The sequence below is a fragment of the Syngnathus acus genome, chromosome 9 (genome assembly GCF_901709675.1).
Source record: "Syngnathus acus chromosome 9, fSynAcu1.2, whole genome shotgun sequence".
In the NCBI taxonomy this organism is placed as follows: domain Eukaryota; kingdom Metazoa; phylum Chordata; class Actinopteri; order Syngnathiformes; family Syngnathidae; genus Syngnathus; species Syngnathus acus.
This window is the reverse complement of record NC_051094.1, coordinates 15293999-15317725: the sequence shown is the minus strand read 5'-3', so window position 1 is coordinate 15317725 and position 23727 is coordinate 15293999. Positions and strand designations below refer to the sequence as shown.

The following is a 23727-nucleotide window of genomic DNA, read 5'->3' as shown; positions in this document are numbered from 1 at the left end:
AGATGTTTTTGTGCTTAAGGGTAATATAAATAAATTTCACTTGATTTGATTATTTCAGACAGACCAGATGAATTGTTCAATCGTGATTTTCTCAGCCACTTCAAGCATAAATAGGTAGTATTTACTTTGCTCCATATATTTTCTATTCATACTGAAAGTCAGTATAGTATTGAATGATGCCCTTTGTGACAACCGCTTACATAACACACTTTACTCTGTACCATAGGTCTATAGCACTTATTGTTCTTTAGTTTAAAATAAAATATAATCATTTCATTTTTTTTGACACTATAGTATAATTTTAGCAAACAAATCAATTCACTGTCTGTGATCTTGAATGTAACATTTCATAACATCAACTGTAAAAAAAAGCTCACTTGAAAGAAACCTAGAAAGGTTTTTTCTCACTTAGAAATTTGAAGTAAATTTTAGAGAGCTTTTGGGTAAATGTTACTAGTTTATTTGAGAGAGAAAAAAAGCCAATGTCCACAGCCTCTTGGTTGTAAAACAGCCAGATTTCTACCTGCACCATCCATTCAATGCTGTTAGTCTGTTTGGTTCTCAATACTTGATTTTTATTTTTATTTTTAAGACTTTTATTCCAAAACTTGTAAAAAAAAATATATATATAATTTTTGAGTGGAAAAACATTCCAAGTTTCTTTTAGCAAATAAACTTCACTCGTTATTTGTAGTGTAATTAGCCATTGCTGAGTCACAATCAAACGGTGTATCGTGAACAGACTCCCATCGTAATCGGTCTTTGATTAGGTCCACTTGTCGTATGGTCTCCTCCTCTCTGTCTCCCTCAGTTGCCATTGGTTAAGCGTGAGGCAGGCTCCGGCATGGTGAATCCTGCTTCGAGGAGGCGCTGCGCACAAACCCGCAACCAAAGAAAAGAGAAGATGCTTTTTCTCTTTCCTTCAGCTGTTCAGCACTTAAGCTCATCTCTTTCAATCAGAGCTATACGTGCCGTCTCTAAAGACGGAACTTGCGAGGTCTGGACTCGTCCAGCAAGGAGGTGGCGGCAAGGGTGGGGAGCGGAGGTCCTGCGAACAGCCAGTCTCGTATAACTGTGGACCACTACGCGTCGGCATGGGTGCGCTGAAGAAAGGACGCCACCTTTACACGGCGGGTCTTCTACTTTTTCTGTATTGCATGTCATCTGCCATCTCCAAAGGTAAGAAGGATTTCTGTAGCCACTTTGCATGGACACTTCGGTGACTGTTTTGAATAATAATCCCCCTGGATGTGCCATTCCTGTGGTTACGCACCATTACACTTGTGCAAAATGCGCGAAGCGGCGAAGACGTGGGATTCTGGAAATATAAATTACAGTAATTTTTCCTTGTGAATTTTGAAGCTCACTCTCTTTTTTCAGGCTCTTTTATCATTTTGAGTTGTGTCCCGATGCGCAGCCGAGTTTAATCTATTGATTGGCCACGCCGTCACTGTTTACAAAGTTCACACTATCTTCTCGATCTTCTCCACATTCTAGTGTTGAATTACAATCAACCCTTTTTAGAATGTATTATTATTATTATTATTAAAGTATATATGTCTTAAATCCGTCACCCCATCTGGCGCTGTACGCGGTGCAACAGGCATACGGGTTCATTGCCAATTGGGATGATATACTAGAATTAAAATGTGAGAGTGGAATATTATTTCATTCATAAATATATTTTACAAATTTACCCTTAAGGAAACAATGGGTTCCTTGTTATTCACTGGGGTAATAAAAAGCTGGCTGCTTGTCTTGAAACCATAACGATTCGTCAAGGTTTTCCTCCGTTTGTAGACACAAACTGATCCACTTGAACAATATTGGAGAAGTAGTCACTTTACACAATTTCAGAATTCATTTTTTCAATTGCTGTCGACTGAAAACGTTTGAGGTAAAAAGACGAATACAGAGGTTAACAATGATGTTGACCCTAAGACATGGAAATGCTCTCAAATATTAACCAAATAATTAATGTAAATCGTGTTTTGGCAAGATAAAAATGAAGTGGTCAGGAATTTGTTAAAAAAAGAATAGAAACAAACACATATATTAAGTGACCCTTACGCGTATGATGGAAAGGCTTAATTAAGGAAATTGAGAAAAAAGGGTTTGTGCTTATGATTCCTAAGAAAATTCATTTGTGAAAGTCAGTGGGGGTAATGTCACGGCTCGAGTTTGCATGGCTTCTTCTGGGGAGGGGCTGACTGATTTTAATAGCAAAATGAACTCGGAAGTCCACATAATTTTATAGTTTGTCTGCGATTTTTCAAGAAAGCTGCAATGAAACTGAAATTAAATTAAACTGTGTAGCAAGATCTCCCAAACAAAACACACTACCAAAACAGAACAAAAGTCAATCAGGAAGTTTTAGAAGGGGCCAAGTCCCTATCTAGACTTAAAAGCAGTGACAACGGAGACTGAACAAAAAAAAAGCTTTTTCAGTGACTGAAAGAAGTTTAATTGAAAAAAAACTGGTGTAAATACCTATTCTGCAATACACGGCAACCTTATCTTAGTAATGTGGTAATGTGAATAAAAAAATAAGATCACAAGCTAGAAATAGACCAAATGATGAGCTGGGAGAAGAATAGCTTGCTTCCAATAACGTGAAAATTAGAAGCCTTCCTTTCAATACAGTTTCTTTGCTACTGCTGACAGGCAGTTGAGTTGGAGGTGACAGACAATTGCCACGTTCAAACAACACTGAATACCTTTCTTCCTTTGCCAACGTCCTTCCATCATTGTGATGCGGGAGTTTTTGTAACCTTTTGACGTGAGATGTTTTCAGCCAAGAGCAAAAGCAGTAAACATTGCCTCACAGTATACATGACCTAATTTTCATCAAACCTTGTAGAATAACACCCTCTATAGGCTACCGTATTTTCCGTACTATAAGGCGCACCTAAAAACCTCAAATTTTCTCAAAAGCCGACAATGCACTTTATAATCCGGTGCGCCTTATATATGGACCAATATGGATTCGTGGATGAGGACTAATTTATTAAAGTACCGTTTTTTCCATGTATAATGCGCCCCCATGTATAATACGCACCCTAAAAATGGCATGTTGATGCTGGAAAAAAGCCTGTACCCATGTATAATACGCACCCAAATTTTGACTCCTACTTAAGTCCGTAAACGTAAAATTATTTCAGAAAAAAGATCATCTTTGGGAACAACCGGATGTTATTCTGCCGGTCAGTATCACTGCGCATGCGCTAGCAAACTCAATAGCGAAGAAATGTTTCGGATTTGTGTAGGGTACATTGTGACAGCAAACGAGCAGGTGATCGAGCAAGCGTCTGATACGAGAGCATTGTGTTCGTATGGAGCGTGTTTGAAGTGAACAGCAGAGAAGAAAGCGTATCTGTAATGGCGGCCTCCGTATGATATCCGGATAATAAAATAAAATAAATAAATAAATAAATAAATAAATAAAATTGTACCCATGTATAATGCGCACCCCAGATTTTAGGACAATAAATTAGTTACATTTTGCGCATTATACATGGAAAAAAACGGTAAGCCTTACGTGTTTATTCTGTGTGTTGTGTGATATTAACGTTTGAGCAACGTTGAGTTATTGATATGTTGTTATTGTTTTCACTATTTCGAGTGTTACTATATTGTGATTGCATTAACGTGTGAGCAACGTTGTTATTTATTCTGTGCGCCTTATAATCTGGTGCGCCTTATATATGGACAAAATTTGAAAATGGGCCATTCATTGAAGGTGCCCCTTATAATCCGGTGCGCCTTGTAGTGCGGAAAATACGGTAATTGCTTTTCAAATATATTGCAAATACTGAATTACGTTTGTCAACCCACACATGTAACTCTTAAATTCTAATGACGCATGAATCTTGGGAGCACAAGACCCTTTTAGGCATACAATTGCTGTTTCCAAATTCACAGGCTGCGTCCTCCGAAGGCGGGAACTCAGAACATATAAACACAACTGTCAGCGGGTTTCAAACATAGAGGTGAAGAATTGAAGCATTCAAATGCAAGGTTTTGTGTGCTTTGGAATTTGTGGCTTGACCAATGGTTACATCTATAAATAAGGTTTCCAGTTAACACATTTTTAAACATGCCATTTAGCCAGCAGTATAAGATAAATGTATATTTGTTCAGCTTTGACTCATGGGTAACACTTATTAGTATTCTTGTTTCACTTGTCTTTTTCACTCTGTTGTTGAAAAAAATATTTTGCAAACTTACCCATTTTGCCCATATTGCTCCACTCTCTACTACAGTAATGCATTTGACACCGCTTGACACGCCCACTTGCCCAAGCTGTCGGAAACGAAGATGAAAAAGCTCTGTTACGCATGTATTTGGTGTTTCCGGTGGAGCATTTACTTTGAAGTTCCAGACACAAGTGGCGTGGCGTTGCTTGAGAAATCAAGAACAAATCGGGGCGTCGTTGGGTGGCTCCATGTATTAAAAGTCAAAGTAGCGTGTAGGATGGCGTAGAAGAAGAGCGAAGCAATGAATGCTGCAAAGGCCTCTTTTTCATAGCCTTTTAACCAATGGCCCGTCTCCATGGATTATTATTGATGGTGATTGAAGGCTGCGTGAATTTGGACACTGGCGGTGTGGTCTGGTCATGTCGAGAATGACATCACGTTGCCGCCTTGAAGGACGCTGCCCATTAATTTGTATGCAGCTATTCTGCTTGTGCATGCATATGCGATCCAGGGAGGTGGAACTTCCAGGACTGCGAAGAACCCAGCCTTCGAACTGGCCTTCGGGGGATGCAGCTTGTGAATTTGGACACAGCAAATGTCTCGTCATGTATATTCAAAAGATTGTTGCATACCATTTAAAGGTGCGGTCAGCTACTTCGTGATCCAGTAATCGGCCCTTTGAGCCTTATGTTGGATATCCCTGCACTAATCTCAAACCTTGGAATGCATTAGTGCCCTTTATGATGTGTCCCAGTGTGATGTTTTAATTTGTTGAAACAGTAGGGCGCAACTGCAGGCAGGCAGTCATCGAGCTGCAGCAGAGTTGATCATTTATCATCACGCTATCACGACTACGCATCACTATAGTCATTAAACCATTTTATGTCACTGGAGAATTGTGAAGAAAATACGAGCCTAACACAATTCTGCTGCCGTGAATGTTTCACTTGCGCCTTGTATGAAAATCAATACTAGCCCTAAACATGCTGGCTCAAATAGAACAGATACTGAAATCATCATCGATAAATACGTAGTCAACTTTGAGCTATTTGTGTTCCCACAGAAATATAATGGCCCACTGCAGTAATATTTTCAACCCTGTAGTCTTAAATTGCATATGATCTGAAAGAGCTTTAACAATGTCAGCACAGGCTGAGTGTCATTTTTTAAGCAGCATTTGTTGTGAATGGACAAAATGTTTTTACACTGTGAATAATAAGACTTCACTTGTTTTGACATTCATGGTTGCCGATGGCCCCCAGAGAACTCTATATTGGTGATAACAAAAAAAACATACATTACCGTTCAAAAGTTTGGGGTCACCCAGTCAATTTAGTGTTTCCAATGAAAACTAACATAATTGCACAAGGGCTTTCTAATCACCCATTAGCCTTCTAACACAATTAGCAAACACAATGGACCATTAGATCAATGTTTCCCAACCTTTTTTCATTCACGGAATACCTTTTCATTGGAAAAAATCTCGATGCACACCACCAACAAAAATCTGTTAAGTGTTACACCAGCTTCTATATCAAAAACAGTTATATTACAACAAAAGACGTAAAGTCCTATTCCTATATATGTATGAGAGTGGAATAATTGAATAAAAATAAGTACTAAATATTCTTTAAATTGTATTTCTTTTTTAAAATAAAAATGTCAGTTTTTTACAAAGGTTTTAAACAGTGTAAGGAATAAACTATTGAATGTGATTGTGATTAAAATCCAAAAGAATCAACAAGACTTTGTTTACTGTTTTAGACTAGCTCTATGAATATTGCAACATTAAGAACAAAGTCACTTTTAAAGATGCTCTGCTGCTCTGACAGCAGCTGAGTGGCTATCACAGTCTCGACTTGACTGTGTATTTTATGTTGGTGAAAAATGAACAATCCAGGTTCTCCGGTTGATCTGCATACTCTGATTTCCATCGGACCGCAAACGCACCACAGCCGTCATTGTGTCACTGTTAGCAAAAGCACACAACAGCACACACATAAACTGAATTTGTGCCGATGCAATATAATCAGACCGCCATAACATGAAATCTCAAGATTCTCCGATTTACCACGCATGCACGATTAGCAAGTGGCTGACCAGGCCTTCCGCTAACTGGCCAGTGGTTTGGTGAGCCTCTTTACAATGCGCTCCGTACTTAATATTGGACAATTTCTCTACGGCACAGCTGAACATCTCTCACGGCACACCAGTGGTTGGGAAACGCTGCATTAGATCACTGGAGAGATGGTTGCTAGCAATGGGCCTTTCTACACCTGTGTACCGTATTTTCCGCCCTAAAAGGCGCACCTAAAAACCTAAAATTTTCTCAAAGCCGACAGTGCGCCTTATAGGCCAGTGCGCCTTATATATGGATCAACTGATGAATTTGTTGATCCATACTGGTTGTACACAGTGCTCTGCCAAAATGTTTCAGTACGTTTTAGTACGACTAATAAATTACAAGGTCGCATCGCTTCCCAGCATTACGGCAACTGTAGTCAGGGGGCGTCACCGAATAGCTGTTGTACCCGCGAGGCTATTTCCTGTCAAAATAGGCTGCTCTGTTAATGTTTCGAGTAAATCTACGGATCGATATGGAAGGGAAACATAGGTAAGTAGTACCAATGCGTTAGATCAAACTTTAGTCAGTTCCGATCATTTTATAGGAGATCGTTTGAGAAACGCGATTGTTTACACTTTGCTGAGGCTCATGGGAGATTGCGAGGTGAGGCTCGTGAGACTTTGCGGATGGCTAATGCTATTGCGATAGCTGCTATACGTACCAGGCTATTTCATGTCAAAATAGGCTGCTCTGTTAATGTTTCGAGTAAATCTACGGATCGATATGGAAGGGAAACATAGGTAAGTAGTACCAATGCGTTGGATCGAACTTTAGTCAGTTCCGATCATTTTATAGGAGATCGTTTGAGAAACGCGATTGTTTACACTTTGCTGAGGCTCATGGGAGATTGCGAGGTGAGGCTCGTGAGACTTTGCGGATGGCTAATGCTATTGCGATAGCTGCTATACGTACCAGGCTATTTCATGTCAAAATAGGCTGCTCTGTTAATGTTTCGAGTAAATCTACGGATCGATATGGAAGGGAAACATAGGTAAGTAGTACCAATGCGTTGGATCGAACTTTAGTCAGTTCCGATCATTTTATAGGAGATCGTTTGAGAAACGCGATTGTTTACACTTTGCTGAGGCTCATGGGAGATTGCGAGGTGAGGCTCGTGAGACTTTGCGGATGGCTAATGCTATTGCGATAGCTGCTATACGTACCAGGCTATTTCATGCCAAAATAGGCTGCTCTGTTAATGTTTCGAGTAAATCTACGGATCGATATGGAAGGGAAACATAGGTAAGTAGTACCAATGCGTTGGATCGAACTTTAGTCAGTTCCGATCATTTTATAGGAGATCGTTTGAGAAACGCGATTGTTTACACTTTGCTGAGGCTCATGGGAGATTGCGAGGTGAGGCTCGTGAGACTTTGCGGATGGCTAATGCTATTGCGATAGCTGCTATACGTACCAGGCTATTTCATGTCAAAATAGGCTGCTCTGTTAATGTTTCGAGTAAATCTACGGATCAATATGGAAGGGAAACATAGGTAAGTAGTACCAATGCGTTGGATCGAACTTTAGTCAGTTCCGATCATTTTATAGGAGATCGTTTGAGAAACGCGATTGTTTACACTTCGCTGAGGCTCGTGAGACTTTGCGGATGGCTAATGCTATTGCGATAGCTGCTATACGTACCAGGCTATTTCATGTCAAAATAGGCTGCTCTGTTAATGTTTCGAGTAAATCTACGGATCGATATGGAAGGGAAACATAGGTAAGTAGTACCAATGCGTTAGATCGAACTTTAGTCAGTTCTGATCATTTTATAGGAGATCGTTTGAGAAACGCGATTGTTTACAGAGGGCTCGTTGGTTATTGGCTAGTGGATGCATACCGCAACCCTAGTCAACCTCAGTTTGATGCAGTATAGCTTCTATTTTATGCGCCTTATAAGCCGGTGCGCCTTATATATGGACAAAGTTTTAAAATGGGCCGTTCATTGAAGGTGCGCCTTATAACCCGGTGCGCCTTTTAGGGCGGAAAATACGGTATATATATTGCGTTAAAAGAACAGATATTTGCAGCTAGAATAGTCATTTACCACATTAACAATGTAAAGCAGGGGTGTCAAACTCATTTTTTTTGCGGGCCGCATTGTAATCATAGCTTCTTTTGGAGGGCCATTATGACTGTCAACCCAAATAAATGTATGAGCACCTCATATTATATATAAAAGCTACAAAACAAACTGACAAATAACTCGTTTTCAAACCAGATGAGTAAAAACTGGTCAAATATTTAAAAAAAAAGAGATTATTAAAAGTGAAGACAATTTGCAATTCTAGTCATGACACACGAATTTGATGCACAAATGTGCACACACACACACACACACACACACACACACACACACACACACACACACACACACACACACACACACACACACACTTTTGAACGGTAAAATGTTGTTCCTATGTCCTCTTTCGTTTCCGACCCAATCTCTTATTGAGGACTCCTTAAGAGCGCGTTCATTTTGAAGGGCTCCTACCAGGTTGTGTTTAATTAAACACGGCCAGGTTTGTGGCAGAGCAAGTCAAGCTGGGTAAACTGTTTTTTTGATGTATTTGACCTCAAACTATATACAAAATATTAGTCTGTTGCCGGTAGGATCACACACTCATCACACACTCCAAGTGACTTACCATCAAAGAATATTTTGGACTTCCGTTACGTTCTGCAGTGATTTTATGCTGCATTTGCGGAAAGTGGGAAGTCAGACTTTCAACTAGAAAATTTGCACCTCTTTGAACTGGGAGGTTTGGGTTGCAAAGTTGAAAAAAAAAAAAAAAGGACCCCGAGTTCACCGACAGACTACAATGTGACGTCACTCAACAATGGCAACCGTGTGGGTTAGTCATGCACTACAATTTTGTAATGTCCAAGAATTCCAATTCTTTATTTGGAGACCTTTATCAGAGATGAGATTAAAATGCAATTCATTAGATTAATTACAAATCCTGTAATTTTTTTTAACCGCTTCACAGCACTATCGTGGGCAGCCAGGTTCCAGTGGGAGTCACCTGTATGGCTTTTTGTTCTGTATAGTCAAAATATGCTATTTTATATTTTCTTACTAACAACTGGTGCGTCACGCAAAAATGTTCCTCACAAAGAACAAAGAACACGGCGGCTTTGCAGTCATGGGACTTGCAAAGCTCGCTTGCACTTGGGTGGAGATGTAAGCTTTTAAAGATCAATGGTGATGTTTGTATGCAATGAGTCTTGAATGGGGCTCCTCCTGTGTAACACAAGGAAACATGGAAAGGCTTTTTATTGGCTTTGTACAATTTTGGTTTGAAAAATGCAGCAGATACAGGTCAAACGATTTGATTTGTTTGCAGGTGGATTTATTTGGTGATTTAATGTTGGTTTGTGCGTGTTTGATTTAGCAAAAGCTTAGTATTGTGTACAGAGTAGGAAAAACAATTAGCTGTGGGGGGACAGGGATGAGTTCCTATTTGATTAAGGATTATTCAAATCACTCAGAAGTGGCGGTAACTCATTGCAGAGTATTGCAAATATGTTATACTAGAATGAACCTGATATTGTGATTACGGTAAAACCTTACCTTGGGAAATTAGTGCATCTTTTCACTTTCATAACAGGATTTGAAAAAAAAAAAAAATAAAAAATCATTACTGTGTCAGGGGTTACTGAAGTCAGCAATTGACATACTACGTGGCTCTATTTGGCATATAACGCTCCTCAGCTTCAAATGACAGTAGACAAATGGTTTTGCTGAGTTCTGCTTCAATAAACACGAACAAAAATAATTGAGTTGATCAATTATTTCTCGTCATAGTAAAATAGAAAGCGAAAGGGTTCCTATGATGTCCGTACTGTTGGCAGATTGAATAAAAATCATCAGGCTACCATTTGTGACAATGGGTGCAGTTCACTGCCCAGATTTACATTTAAATTAAACCAAATGGTCATCCATTTAGAATGATATACAGTAGTAATGATAGTAATAAAACTAAAGCCCTCTCTCACATTGAGCTAGTTGTAATGTGGAATTGCTGTCATTTGGGACCTCTAGGCTGATACAGTCTTTGAGTTATGTCTTTGCTAAGGTAAAGCTGAACCCTCTATATCGCAAGACCTAAGAGTCCTAATGTAGTCAACACTCAGACCTGGGGATCATTTTGGTTTTCTGGCCGTGTGGCCACCTGGAGTGGATATAAAACATCGACACACTAGGTTTGTCGCAAATGGTTATTTTGCTTGTCGACAAGATACTATTAGTAGGAGCAGAGGAAAAATAGACCAAGGTAAATCATTAGATTTGTTTTTTCACTATTAAAGTGAAAAATAACCAACAGAACTCAACTGAAAATATTGCCTCTTGAATAGGCCATGTATGGTAAAAAAAAATAAACAAATGAAATAATACACAAATGTCAACTGGACACCATCTTAGAACTTAACCAATCACATTCAAACTTGTGTTAAATATGAGTCCGAACACACTTGATTTAGTGCATCTAAGTAACCCCAGACAAACACATTATTGAGCAGGCTTTTTTTTTTATTTGCATTCTAGCATGAAGCTTGTATGCAAAAACTGTTTAGAACTGTTCACAATTTCCCAGTTCTAGCTAAAGAAAAACAGCCCAAAAGCATGGTGCAGACTTTTTAGAAATCAATGGGTCTTTTGCACCAAACATTCTTTGGGGAATTAGGCTATAAACAAACATTTCAACCTTGAATTCAATTGACCAGACTACATCTTCCCACCAGTGTTTTGGCGTTTTGTTTATGGTTTGATCAAACCAAGGTTCGACATAAATGATTTGCTCACTTATCAACTGAATTTTAAATGCCTAATATCAAACATGTAACTACTGGCGACTTAATGAACATTCAGGCATTTGTATTCGGATTTGCTGCACTCTTATTAAACTTATAAATGATTTCTACATGAAATTCAAGATCAAGCGTGAAGAAATTTCAAAAAATGCCAAATGAATATCTAGTTTGTATATTTGACAAATTGAGGTCCTGTGATAAATCCCCATATGGATGTTTGTTGTTCATCAGGTTGAGTTAAAAAAAACACTAAAGTGAGCTTAAAATAGTTTCAGCCGTTAAAATATAGATGAAAGTTTATGTCACACTTAGATGGTAATCAGTAGAGCATAGATTTCTGCCAAGGTCTATCTGTTAAGATTGAGTCATTGAATGTGACCATATACGTTCATAATGTTTTTGCTGTTTGTTGCCTTTTTACTTTTCCGTCATTGCGATGAGTCTGACGTAAGCGACGTAGAAAAGGAAGCCCCGCATCTTCTACTTCCGGAGTTAGCGGAGTTGTTTAAAAGTGACACAGAGGATGAAGATTTCATTGGATTTAGTGATTTGGAGTGACACGGATGGTTTGATAAACATGTTAACATGTTATTTATGCTACATATGCCTGTGCTCTTTTTCTTCTTTATTATGCATTTTATGGCTGGTGCGACTTTTACTCTGGAGCGACTTATAGTCGTCCTACTCATCATCAAACGTTTTGAGAAAATCAGCAAAATAGTAGAATTAATATGGTAAAGCTCATATTAGCAGTTTTATTGTAAATGCAAGCAGTTTATTCTATTTTCAAACAGTTTTAGATCAATTAGAGAAAAAGATTAACATGAATATTATTAGGGATCCTTACATGTGTGTGAGATTATGCTTTTATGATCATTCATATTTTTCAATTCTCAGTGGAGCTGTTACAACACAAACAAAACAGTCTTTAGTGAAAAGCATCGCTAATATGTTTCCCCACAGTAATTGAGCCTTCTTTACAGATCAAATGGGGGCACTGCATGATTACACAAGCGTGTTTTGCTTAATATTTGTGGTTACAGTCAAATGCACCAGATGCTGGATTTTATTAGGCTAGTTTATCATAGGCAGCCCCATGACCCCCCTTTCTCACTGCCATAAGGCATGTGAGAAAGTGTGCCATCAGTACAAAGTAACCCCACACGTATGCATTGTCACTATGTGCAGTTTATTTGATAGCATCTCGGTCTGTGCTCTCTTTTAATAGAAATGTACAAGTCCATCTCTGATCAAGCCGACTACAATTTGATATTGTTACCAAAGAACATGTCTTCTTGATGTATTATCGGTCATGGGTGCAATCTGTGTAAGCCCATCTCAAATAAATGGGCTTTTGAATGACTGGAACTTTTCTTTAGAATCTCCTTCAGTGTAATCTGGTTCTAATCAATCATTTAATGCAATTTTCTTTTTTGGAATGCTTTTGGATGTTTAGGTTTTGGCAGCAACCACATGTTTAGTGACTATTGCTATGAGCTGGCTTTAGGCCTATTCCATAGATTAGTGGTCTAACTTTTTCATCCCTGATGTACAGTATAGCAACTCAAATGGTTCGGCTGCTGTTACTTTACCCAGTCTCATGGCCTTGGGGTAGCTGTTCAAACATGTCTCCCCTTCATCCATGGTGCACTATAGCACACCCGCTGGGACAGAACAGTGCTTCAGGACAAGTTGTGATGAATGGACTGTCCAGCTTCAGTTCCAGCTTGCTGTTTTCTCCCCTATGTGGAGGGACTCATGGCTTCGCTAGCGGGTAGCGGTTAGTTATTGGCCTGTGCTATTTGTGACCATAGGTTGACATACCATGGTGCAGCAGAGTGCAAAAGGGGCTTATTTTATGAATAGACATTAACCTGCCCTTGTGGTTGATGCAAATGCATGCTCACTTTTGAATGGCATTGTCTGTATTAACAATACATTTATTATTGTGGTTGTACTTTTAACTGTTCTCTAACTTGATGGGTTTGATGTCAGGGCGAGTTGTTTTTATAAAACCTGTGCGAGTACCATCTATGCCACATGTGTCGAACTCAAGGCCCGGGGCCCAGATACGGCCCGCCACATCATTCTATGTGGCCCGCGAAGACAAATTGTGCATCAAATTTGTGTCATTACTAGAATTGCAAATTGTCTTCACTTTTAATAATATCTTATTTTTTTAAATATTTGTCCAGTTTTTACTCATCTGATTTGAAAACGGGTTATTTGTCAGTTTGTTTTGTAGCTTTTACTGTATATAATATGAGGTGCTCATACATTTATTTGGGTTGACATTCATAATGGCCCTCCGAAAGAAGCTATGACTACAATGCGGCCCGGGAAAATAATGAATTTGACACCCCTGATCTATGCTGTACTATCACTTTCCTTGCTAATGGGTACTCCGACTCCTAAGGGATCCTTTGCGAGTTTTTCCAGCTCAACATGGCATATCCTATGCATTTTCTTTAGACTTTTTTTTTCTCCTGTTGTTGCCCAGTCAAGGCACCTACAATAGAGACAGACAATTCATGCTGGCACTGTCATCGACTAGGAGAAAATCACACGCTGACTGCATGACAGTCAGTGAGGGAACAACACTCTGGCTGACACTGAGTGTATCATTTTCATTGTATTTGCATACGAAAAAGCAAAGCTATTCCTGCAGCCTAAAATTAATGTTGTCCCATTAATCATCAAGTATTTTGGATCGTGTCTGTTAAAACTGTGTAGTTTGATACTGGGTGGGAATTGGATTTTTTGGAGGGCTCAGCTCAATAATAAAGAAATCTTTTAGTGTTTGTGTGCACAGGACTAGCTGTAGTCAGCTCTACTAATCATTAGATAGCTGGCCAGCTCTATGTCACCTTGTCTTTATGCTTGGCCTTGCTGTACTTGCACTTTTCCCACACGATAGACTCACACAATTTTAAAGCAGGCTGATGTTTTGAAAAATGAAAGCATCTCAGGCACAAAGTGAAGCAGTGGCAAAAAAATGAAAATGTCTGCAACAGCGTTTGAAAAATATTTCCTAGTTTTGTTCAGGCTATTTTAGATTAGCAGTCAGTGTCAGTCGTGATGCAGTGGTTTACATAGCAGAGTTTTTTTTTTTTTTTAATTGTGCTGGACTCCCTCCAGTAACAAATGCCTATTTTTCAGTGTGAATCTTTTTCTTTATGTGAAGTTATTATTGATTTTGTAGGTCACTGGCGTGCTGGAGCCTATATTTTAATTTGATATATTTCCAAATCCTATTGATGATCAATAAAGTCATTCTATCAGAATAAACTTTTTCACTCTGATAATTTAGCGATAATCCCGCTGTTAATTGTGTGTGTTCTTAATTATGTAGATAATGATTATGTTTAGTTGTGCAGTTTCAGTAAAACAGTCAACTATGACCTTATGTTAAGGTAAAAATTGATAGGTAAAGGTAAAATTGTAATAGAGCGCTTGTCAAACTTCTTGCACCTGTTTAATCTGAAGTCACTGGTAAGTGTGAAGTCTCTATTTGGAATTATCACATTGGTACACTTAAAAAGTAATCTAAGAGGAGGTTCAAATGTCTGCTTGACCCCAAATAGAAATCTAAAAAAAATCACCCATATCGTCACAGTGCTGAGTAATGAATGAAAACATACTTTTTTTTTTACCGTGTCCAGAAGGGAATTTTCAAGTGGAGACATGACAAACTGCAAAGAAAAGACCAGCAACACTATTTATGAGACCTGTAATCTTAAATTTGGCACCAGTGGGCTGTGACAGAGGCCACTAATCATTTCCACCAGGGTTATTTAATGGTCGCTCACATTTGACTACAGTGTATGAATGTGTTAAAATGCTGCACTTCAGTCTTTAATTTTAATATTTTAGGAAGCACCCATCTTTGAATTCCTGCTCAAAGGCACTTTCTTGACTGCCTTTCTTTTTTATGGCTTATTTGAATTTGACAGTCTGTTCTTGCACTCAAATGCCTGTGTCTCTCATATAACATTACTCACTGAAAATATCACCCCAGACCGACAAATAATCAGAACCAGCCTTTCAAAAGTCGTGGCCACTGTGAAACGGAGGGTGATATGAAAAACTATTCGAAGCCTGTCACCACAGCAGAGGCATCAAGCGCCAGCTTACAGTGTCGGTGAGGAGCTTCAGCATATTTCAAGATAGAGTTGTGAATGCGAAAATGAGGTAATCACTGCGGCTATCAGCTGTCACATTTTTAGGTGGAAAATGATGGAAAACCACATCATGCGCTTCCTTTCCAAATACCTTCTGGACGTTCACAACATGTCACTACTTCACTGACATGTAATGTACTAGTAGTTCTCGACTGCTTACCTTGTAATCTTGCACAGTATTTAGTATATGTTATATTCCACAGCTTTTGTCTTATTGGACAGTGTTTGTAACTCATCAATTCCTGATGTGCTTCAGGCGTACTCCTACTGCTTTCTTTTTATGCTTGAAAATGTCTCTGTTGAAAGTCCTTTTGGCTTTTGATACAATCTCAGAGTTATCCAGGGTCAGCACTACAGTGGATTACTTTTCCTTCTATGGAAACTGATGTTTACTCATCTCAACCTTGTGGGCAAAGCTGCCTCTTTACTGATTTGCTTTGGGTTGTGCCCACACACCATCCAAGGAAAATGGTTCTTTTGTTGCTTTGTGTTTGGCTTTTTAAATGGCCTATGCCTTCGTTGTGAAACAATCTGGCGCGCACTGGATCATCGGCCTCGAGCAGCTGCCTGTTTAGTTAGAGCTCACATTGATCTGTTGATTGTCTGATTGGATTAATGTTCCCACAGGTTATAAATTAACAACATATATATTAATACTCTGGGATTCATTTCTCAGACAAAGTTGGGTTTTGGGCAAAATGACACAAAGTTCCTAAATATCAAGTGTTTAAGGATGATCCGTCCGTCCATTTTCACACCTGGTTAGGGTCATGGTGGGGTGTGAGAGCCTATCCCAGCTGACTTTTGGGCAAAAGGCAAACTATACCCTGAAGTGATTAGCAGCTTGTCACAGGGCACACATACTGAAGAGCCAAGCAACCATTCACACCCACATCCACACCGTCACTGAATTAGAAACAATCTCACAATGTCCACACGTCAGGCGAGTGTTACCGCTACACCATCAGCAACTTAAAAGATGATGGTTGACCTCAATTTAGGGTATTTTAACAGAAATTATCCCCAAGAAATACTCTGTTTCATTGTCAAATTGTCTTCATCCTAAAAACTGTATTTAAGTACAGAGTAAAGTCCCATTTTGCCAATCCTAGCAATCATATGCTTGTTTTGAATATGAATGTACTGCCTTTAATAGCAGTTAATAATGGTTAACATGGTGGTGCTGTTGATGGACACTGCTTGCCTTGTCATTGATTGATTTGTTTATTTCGGCATGTACTTAGTCACACGTCATCACGGTTTTCATTTAATGCACCGAACAAACATAGAACTTGCCGAATTGCGAAATGGGATAAAGCAACCTTGCTTAACTGTCCCTCCCCAATTCCAACCAAGGAATGTGTTTGCATGACACAATAAATCTTATTTTGTTCCACAAAAAACAAGAATGACAGTTCTTATTTCACATACAACAAACAGCGATATTACATTTTTTGAATGTTCATCAATTTTTTTTAGATAATTTGTTTTACCTCACCCAATAGCTTTCATTTGTAATCCTTCTTATTCATGTTTAAAAATTTCCTCTTCTCTTTCAAGTGTCTGAATGTCTAGAATTGTTTCGAGTCATTCCAAGTCCCAATTTGATTGTCCCATGTGAGGTGCAGAGCATTTACATGAGAAACGTGGTCTCCCAAGGTACAGCTTGTTACTCGAGTCATCACCCTCCACCAGCTTCCATGAGTCTGCATCTTTCACATAACGGTCATGGTACAATATATTTTCTCTTCTCATATTCTTCTTGCAACACCTCTCTTTGAAGCTGTTTTTTTATTTGGAAAAGGTGTTCGACAGTTCTACAAAATAAAATGTGTGCAGTTAGTTTTTTGATGTTCACCAAACTGAAGTCTGAGCTATGCTGATGTAACGCGTGATATATTGTGACATCTCTCTTGCCATCTTGAATGATTGTTGTCATGATGGCTTTTGAATGCGTAAGGAACAAAACTTTCTTTGGTGTTTAAGATATGCAGTTTAATATTGTGTCCTCGCAAGAGGGACACATACTGCGTGAAAGCTTTTCTTACGAAACCCCTTTTCTACTCAGGGCATGTGAAATCCATATTGGGGCTGCAAGCCCAAAGAGCCCCTGCAAAGTAACAAAAATCACCTCTCTACACCAAAATGCTTTTAACATCACTCACATACAGGTCAGGGGTACTCTCAACCAGCGGTTTGTATGAGAGAAGCTTCACCTTGGGGTAGGAAAATTACTTTCAGACAAATAGTGTTTCATCATGGTTAATAGGTAAGTGCACATATTGCACTGTGTAAAGCAGAGGTCACCAACCTTTCTTAAACCGAGAGCTACTTCCTGGGTACTGATTAAGGCAAAGGGCTACCAGTTTGACACACACTTCTGAAATAGCCAATTTGCTCAATTTGGCTTTCACTATGTGTTATTATTGTCATTTCCAGTTCACATGTAAGTGTGATTTTAACAAGAATAGCAAAAATAGTCAAACCTTGGTTTTTGACCACGATCCGTTCCAAAAGGTGGTTCGAGAAGCGAATCGGTCGAATTCCAAATCTATTTTTCCCATTACAAATAATGGCAAATTTTTCAATCCGTTTCAAGACAAAAAACCCCCTCCTTTTTAAAGCATTTTTCCATTTACGCATATTTGTCCGATCACGTAACTGCAGCGCACCGCGGCACGCGCAACCGTAGCGCGTCGCCCACCGCGCAACTGCACCGCGCTGGTCGCATTATTGTGACAGAGCCGTTGCTGAAATTTAGAAAATATTTTTAAAGTCCTGATGTACTTTCCAAAATTTAAGTGGACCTAAGTGCGCAGGGAGCTTAATTTTGTCCGATCACGCAACTGCAGCGCACCGCCGAACGCGCAAACATAGCGCGTCGCCGACCGTGCAACTGCACCGCGCTGATCGCATTATTGTGACAGAGCCGTCGCTAAAATTTTGAAAATATTTTTAAAGTACTGATATATTTTCCAAAATTTAAGTGGACCTCAGTGCGCAGGGAGCTTAATTTGGTCCGATCGCGCAACCGCAGCGAGCCGGGCGCTCACTGTCGCATTGCTTTAAGAGCATCTTTGTGTTTTAGGATGGCTTTACTGCTCCCACTTGCTTTCTTTGGAGGCATGATTAGGGGTTAGTACAATCCTCAAAGTAACGAAAATACAATAACAATGGAATCAGTCGGCATCCGGGCCGCGCGGTCGGGTTTTCCCGGGTCCTCCCGGCTCATCTCGCGAGGTTCGACCTCCGAATTTTGTTCGACAACCGAAGCAAAAAAAATCTCGAATTTTTCGATTTGTTCGAGAACCAGGACGTTCGAAAACCGAGGTTTGACTGTAAAATAAATAGATGCAGCTCACTAGCAAGTGCCGCTATTTGAGCTAATTTTAAAACAGTCCTGCAGGCGACTCATGCGGTCCTCACGGGCGACCTGGTGCCCGCGGGCACCGTTTTGGTGACCCCTGGTGTAAAGTATTATGCATTTTGAATGGAGCATGAACAAAGCCAAATAATTGATCAGAGCTGTCAACTAATGCAAATTAAGACATCTATCTAGCAAACAATATTTGCTCCTCTGGTAATTATGCACTAGAATGTAAGAAATACAATCCTGCAGTGTAACAGTTTCATCCATGGTAAGGTTTTGTAGCTCAATGTGCAGATTGTGTAGAATAAACCTAAGTCGTTCTTCAGCGCTGCAAGTGCTTCAGTAATGAGTAGGCCTCTGGGCTTTATGCGAAGTAGAAGGGTAATTGAAGACAAAAAGCATTTCTAGACATTTATGTTGCACTTCATTGCCATCTAGAAATATTCTGTAAGGGGTCTGCTGGAAAAAACGCTGAAAGGCACAAGTAATACATCTTATGCCAATATACAGAAGAAGAAGAAGAATTCGAACGGATTACATACAATTAAAGTATAAAAGGTTTAATCCATGTCGTTTCTTATAATCCCCATGAACTGCATATGCTTAAGACACATCAAGTGCCACAAAAAAGCAGTGCTTCACTGACTCTAAGCAGCCTTTATTTGAGGCAGTGTGTGAGAAGCTAAAACATTGTACTCTATGTTAAAGCAATAACAACTTTCTCAGAATGATTTTTATGAGTGGAGAAAACAATCCCTCTGTGAACTTTCCTGAGCGTGACTGTCCACATTTAGATGTGATACTTGTTTACTGCCATCTGGTTATAATGAGTGTTTCTATGTCAAGGTTTGTCTGCCTCCAAACTGAAAATTGGCCAACTGAAAAAATAACAACAACTAATTGTTTTAGTTGCCGTTTGTACGCAGCACCAACTATGGGTAATTTAAATAACCGTTCAAAACAAGTGACAATCTCGCTAATCCACTGCTGCATTGTCCCTTGAGCAGTTTTCTGTGGAACGTCAATTGGCTGACTTATTACACTCACTTGGAAATGTGACAAAACTGCTTAAATTGCTTTCAGAAATGTATATGCAATGTTATTTTTTTTTGTAACTTAATTCAAATAAACTTTAAGCAAAGGCGCTACAAATACAGTTTGATCTAATTTAGATTTAACTTGGTGTTTTAGCAGGTGTACAACAGTTTTAAATGGAAAAATAACTACATTAAATTAATTACTGGTGGAAAAAGCAATGCAGTGTCTGGTTTATTAAGTGATGTAAATTGACCCAATGGTCAACTTAAATCTCCAGTTATTATTTATTATTATTATTTGATGTTATTAGCCTTGAACATACACTCGTCACCATACCTGCATGACATGTGCAATATAAGAAGATGTAACAAAGATTTATATTCAAAAGAAATCAGAGAAGTATTTATTTAACTATAAGGTTCATAAGGTAGCTGTAGTTTGCAAGTGGTGTAAAGCTGCCTTGATCAATTCTGTGTCCTGAATATTTTGGTACAGCTGCATATGGATGATGTTTTTCGAAAGAGCTCCTATGGACTTCAGTATTTCCTGTTTATCGGTGCTTTGTGCATAGAACAGATTTAATATTCCACATTTTGTGTGCTTGTGCGTGTGTGTGTGCGTGCGCGCGCAAGTGTGCGTGTGTTTGTGTGTGTGTGCATATGTGTGTGACTTCAGATTATGCTATAATTTACTAGTTGGCATTTAACTATTATGTGTGGATTTTAGCGAGCCTGATAGGAAAGTCAGTTAAATGTTATTTGTTGGGATTGTCACTGGTCAAACGCCTCTTTTAAAGGCCATGTTTGTCATCATCAGGTATTCGCTTCTAAATGTACCGAACCATGCTCACAAGGCGAGACAAGAGCTTAAATGTCACCCGCATCCTGAGTCGGAAGCCACTGCAGTTTTGCAAGGACGTCGAGTGCAGCTCACTTTGGCAGACGGTGACTTGAAGTTGTAATCGCTTTTTAGTGTCTCTGCGGTTTGGAGCCAGAGTGAATGTAAATACAACCAAATGAGATTCTGAGGGTGGCCTTAGAGGATGTTGGAGTGAAAAGTAATATGGCGGAATGATATCGCAGAGGAGGACAAAATGCAGTGATTACATTTATTTCCACTGGCCTATTACTGGATCATTGGGCTGAAATGAGTGCTAAGCTTTCTGTTTTTGCACTAGGCCACACCATTGAGAGCCCACAGCACTTTTTTTCCCTCATTCACGACTTGTCAGGAAAGCAGCACGCTTCAAAGCTGTCCTTTGAGAGGTCTTGGCGCATTTTGACTGAATTAATTTGCAAGTAAAAGCATTTTTGGGTGTATAAATGTCATTACTGATTCAAAGAGTTTACTGCATTCTTTTCAAGGATGGATTTTCAGCTCCCGGCACTGCTGAAAATGACTTTTTGGTATCAAATCAGGATGTATATATATATATGTTATGGCTTCGTGCTATTGGAAAAACATGTTATATTTGTATGGGCGCAATACTACAAGGATTTTAATTAGAATACTGTACAGTACTGAATACTACTAATTTAAAGAATGGGAACAGTCATGTTCATATGAGAGTATGCTGCAATGATATCATTATGTAGCAGTTTTGGTAGTGTAGTCGTACAAATATGCATGCTACATCATCAAAAAAATGATTTTGGCTCTGCATTAATGGCTGAATGGAATGAATTCAAAACTATTTTGCTTCAGCCATTTGTCATTACATTTTGTCTACAGTGCTTTATTGATATTGAAGTATTGTTCCAGTGAAAGCATAATCAAAACAGGTTTTATGAAATTTGATCACAACAGCATATTTAATTGAGGTTTAACAAAATCATCATATGAGGTCAGATGTAAATTAACATTCCCATTCTAAAAATCATTTGATGATGCTGAAAAACACCACACACGTCCTCAAGAAGTATTGAGTACATGGCCGCTAAGTACTTGATAGCCCTAAGTGTAAACTGCAGAAAGATCCATTTGATGTGTGTGTATCACAATAAGAAGGCAATCAAGCATCTCCTGCATTTAAAGTGTCATCTCATTTACTGACTGTTGACTGTGTTGGCAGTGACTGTGTCCTCACTGGTCATCATTTATTGTAAGCACCCGGTAGAACTGAGTCAGTCAGACATCTATTAATTGACTGTACCCCATGTGAACATTTGCCACTGAGCTCTAGAAATGAATAAAAACATTGCATTACCAGTCTGATGTGTTACTCTGACATTTAACTATCTTTTAAGAAGTACCGTATTTTCCGCACTATAAGGCGCACCGAGGGTGCATGGGAGTTCGCCCAACCAGTCCACATGTGTTTTGTGGACTTGGAGAAGGCGTTCGACCGTGTCCCTCGGGAGGTTCTGTGGGGGGTGCTTCGGGAGTACGGGGTACCGAGCCAACTGATAAGGGCGGTTCGGTCCCTGTATCACCGATGCCAGAGTGTGGTCCGCATTTCCGGCAGTAAGTCGGATTCGTTCCCAGTGAGGGTTGGACTCCGCCAAGGCTGCCCTTTGTCACCGATTCTGTTCATAATTTTTATGGACAGAATTTCTAGGTGCAGCCGAGGCGTTGAGGGTGTCCGGTTTGGGGACCTCAGCATCGCGTCTCTGCTTTTTGCAGACGACGTTGTGCTGTTGGCTTCTTCAGGCCGTGATCTCCAGCTCTCACTGGAGCGGTTCGCAGCCGAGTGTGAAGCGGTCGGGATGAGGGTCAGCACCTCCAAATCCGAGTCCATGGTCCTCGATCGGAAAAGGGTGGAATGCCCTCTCCGGATCGGGGATGAGATCCTGCCCCAAGTGGAGGAGTTTAAGTATCTTGGGGTCTTGTTCACGAGTGAGGGGAGGATGGAGCGCGAGATCGACAGGCGGATCGGTGCAGCGTCGGCAGTAATGCGGACTCTGTACCGGTCCGTCGTGGTAAAGAGAGAGCTGAGCCAAAAGGCAAAGCTCTCAATTTACCGGTCGATTTACGCTCCTACCCTCACCTATGGTCACGAGCTATGGGTCGTGACCGAAAGAACGAGATCCCGGATACAAGCGGCCGAAATGAGTTTTCTCCGCAGGATGTCCGGGCTCTCCCTTAGAGATAGGGTGAGGAGTTCGGTCATCCGGGAGAGACTCGGAGTAGAGTCGCTACTCCTCCACGTTGAGAGGAGCCAGATGAGGTGGCTCGGGGCATCTCATCAGGATGCCCTCCTGGACGCCTCCCTGGGGAGGTGTTCCGGGCATGTCCCACCGGTAGGAGACCCCGGGGACGACCCAGGACGCGCTGGAGAGACTATGTCTCTCGGCTGGCCTGGGAACGCCTTGGGATCCCCCGGGATGAGCTAGATGAAGTGGCTGGGGAGAGGGAAGTCTGGGAGTCCCTCCTGAAGCTGCTGCCCCCGCGACCCGACCCCGGATAAGCGGAAGAAGATGGATGGATGGATAAGGCGCACCGGATTATAAAGTGCACCTTAAATGAATGGCCCATTTTAAAACTGTGTCCATATATAAGGCGCACCGGATTATAAGGCGCACCTTTAATGAATGGCCCATTTTAAAACTTTGTCCATATATAAGATATATACATTTGGCCCACGGGCCGGACTTTGGACACGCCTGCTGTAGTGGCTCAATATTGGTCCATTTATAAGGCGCACCTGATTATAAGACGCACTGTCGGCTTTTGAGAAAATTGGAGGTCAATAGGTGCGCCTTATAGTGTGGAAAATACGGTAGATTATACCTCAGATGTTACACATGTTGGATAGCATGTAGTAATGATACTACTCGATGCTAAGTTGTTCCAGAAGTAGCGTCGAGAAGTGAAGCTGTCGCGTTTCGAAGCAATTTGTCTAATTTTGTCCAAAACAGTACATAAAACCAAAAAAAAGAAAATTAGCTTCAAATAAATAAAAAACGACCAAAACCATTATTTAAACACAAAACATGCTTATCGATGATAGAAGAGCCAAAGTCCCGGAAATATTGTCCCAAAATTAATCAATGCAAATGT

At 40.0% G+C, this 23727-nt stretch overlaps 1 protein-coding gene across 3 annotated transcripts in view; it reads left to right on the top strand.

The window, feature by feature from the left end:
- The first annotated feature begins 844 nt into the window (after positions 1–844).
- The window catches only part of unc5db (unc-5 netrin receptor Db), a 164972-nt gene continuing 142089 nt past the window's right edge, over positions 845–23727 (top strand). For all 3 annotated transcript variants that reach the window (XM_037258271.1, XM_037258272.1, XM_037258270.1), the window contains exon 1: positions 845–1179. In XM_037258271.1, coding sequence (XP_037114166.1) covers positions 1095–1179 — 85 coding nt within the window. In that variant the 5' untranslated portion in view covers positions 845–1094. The remainder of the gene's footprint in view (positions 1180–23727) is intronic.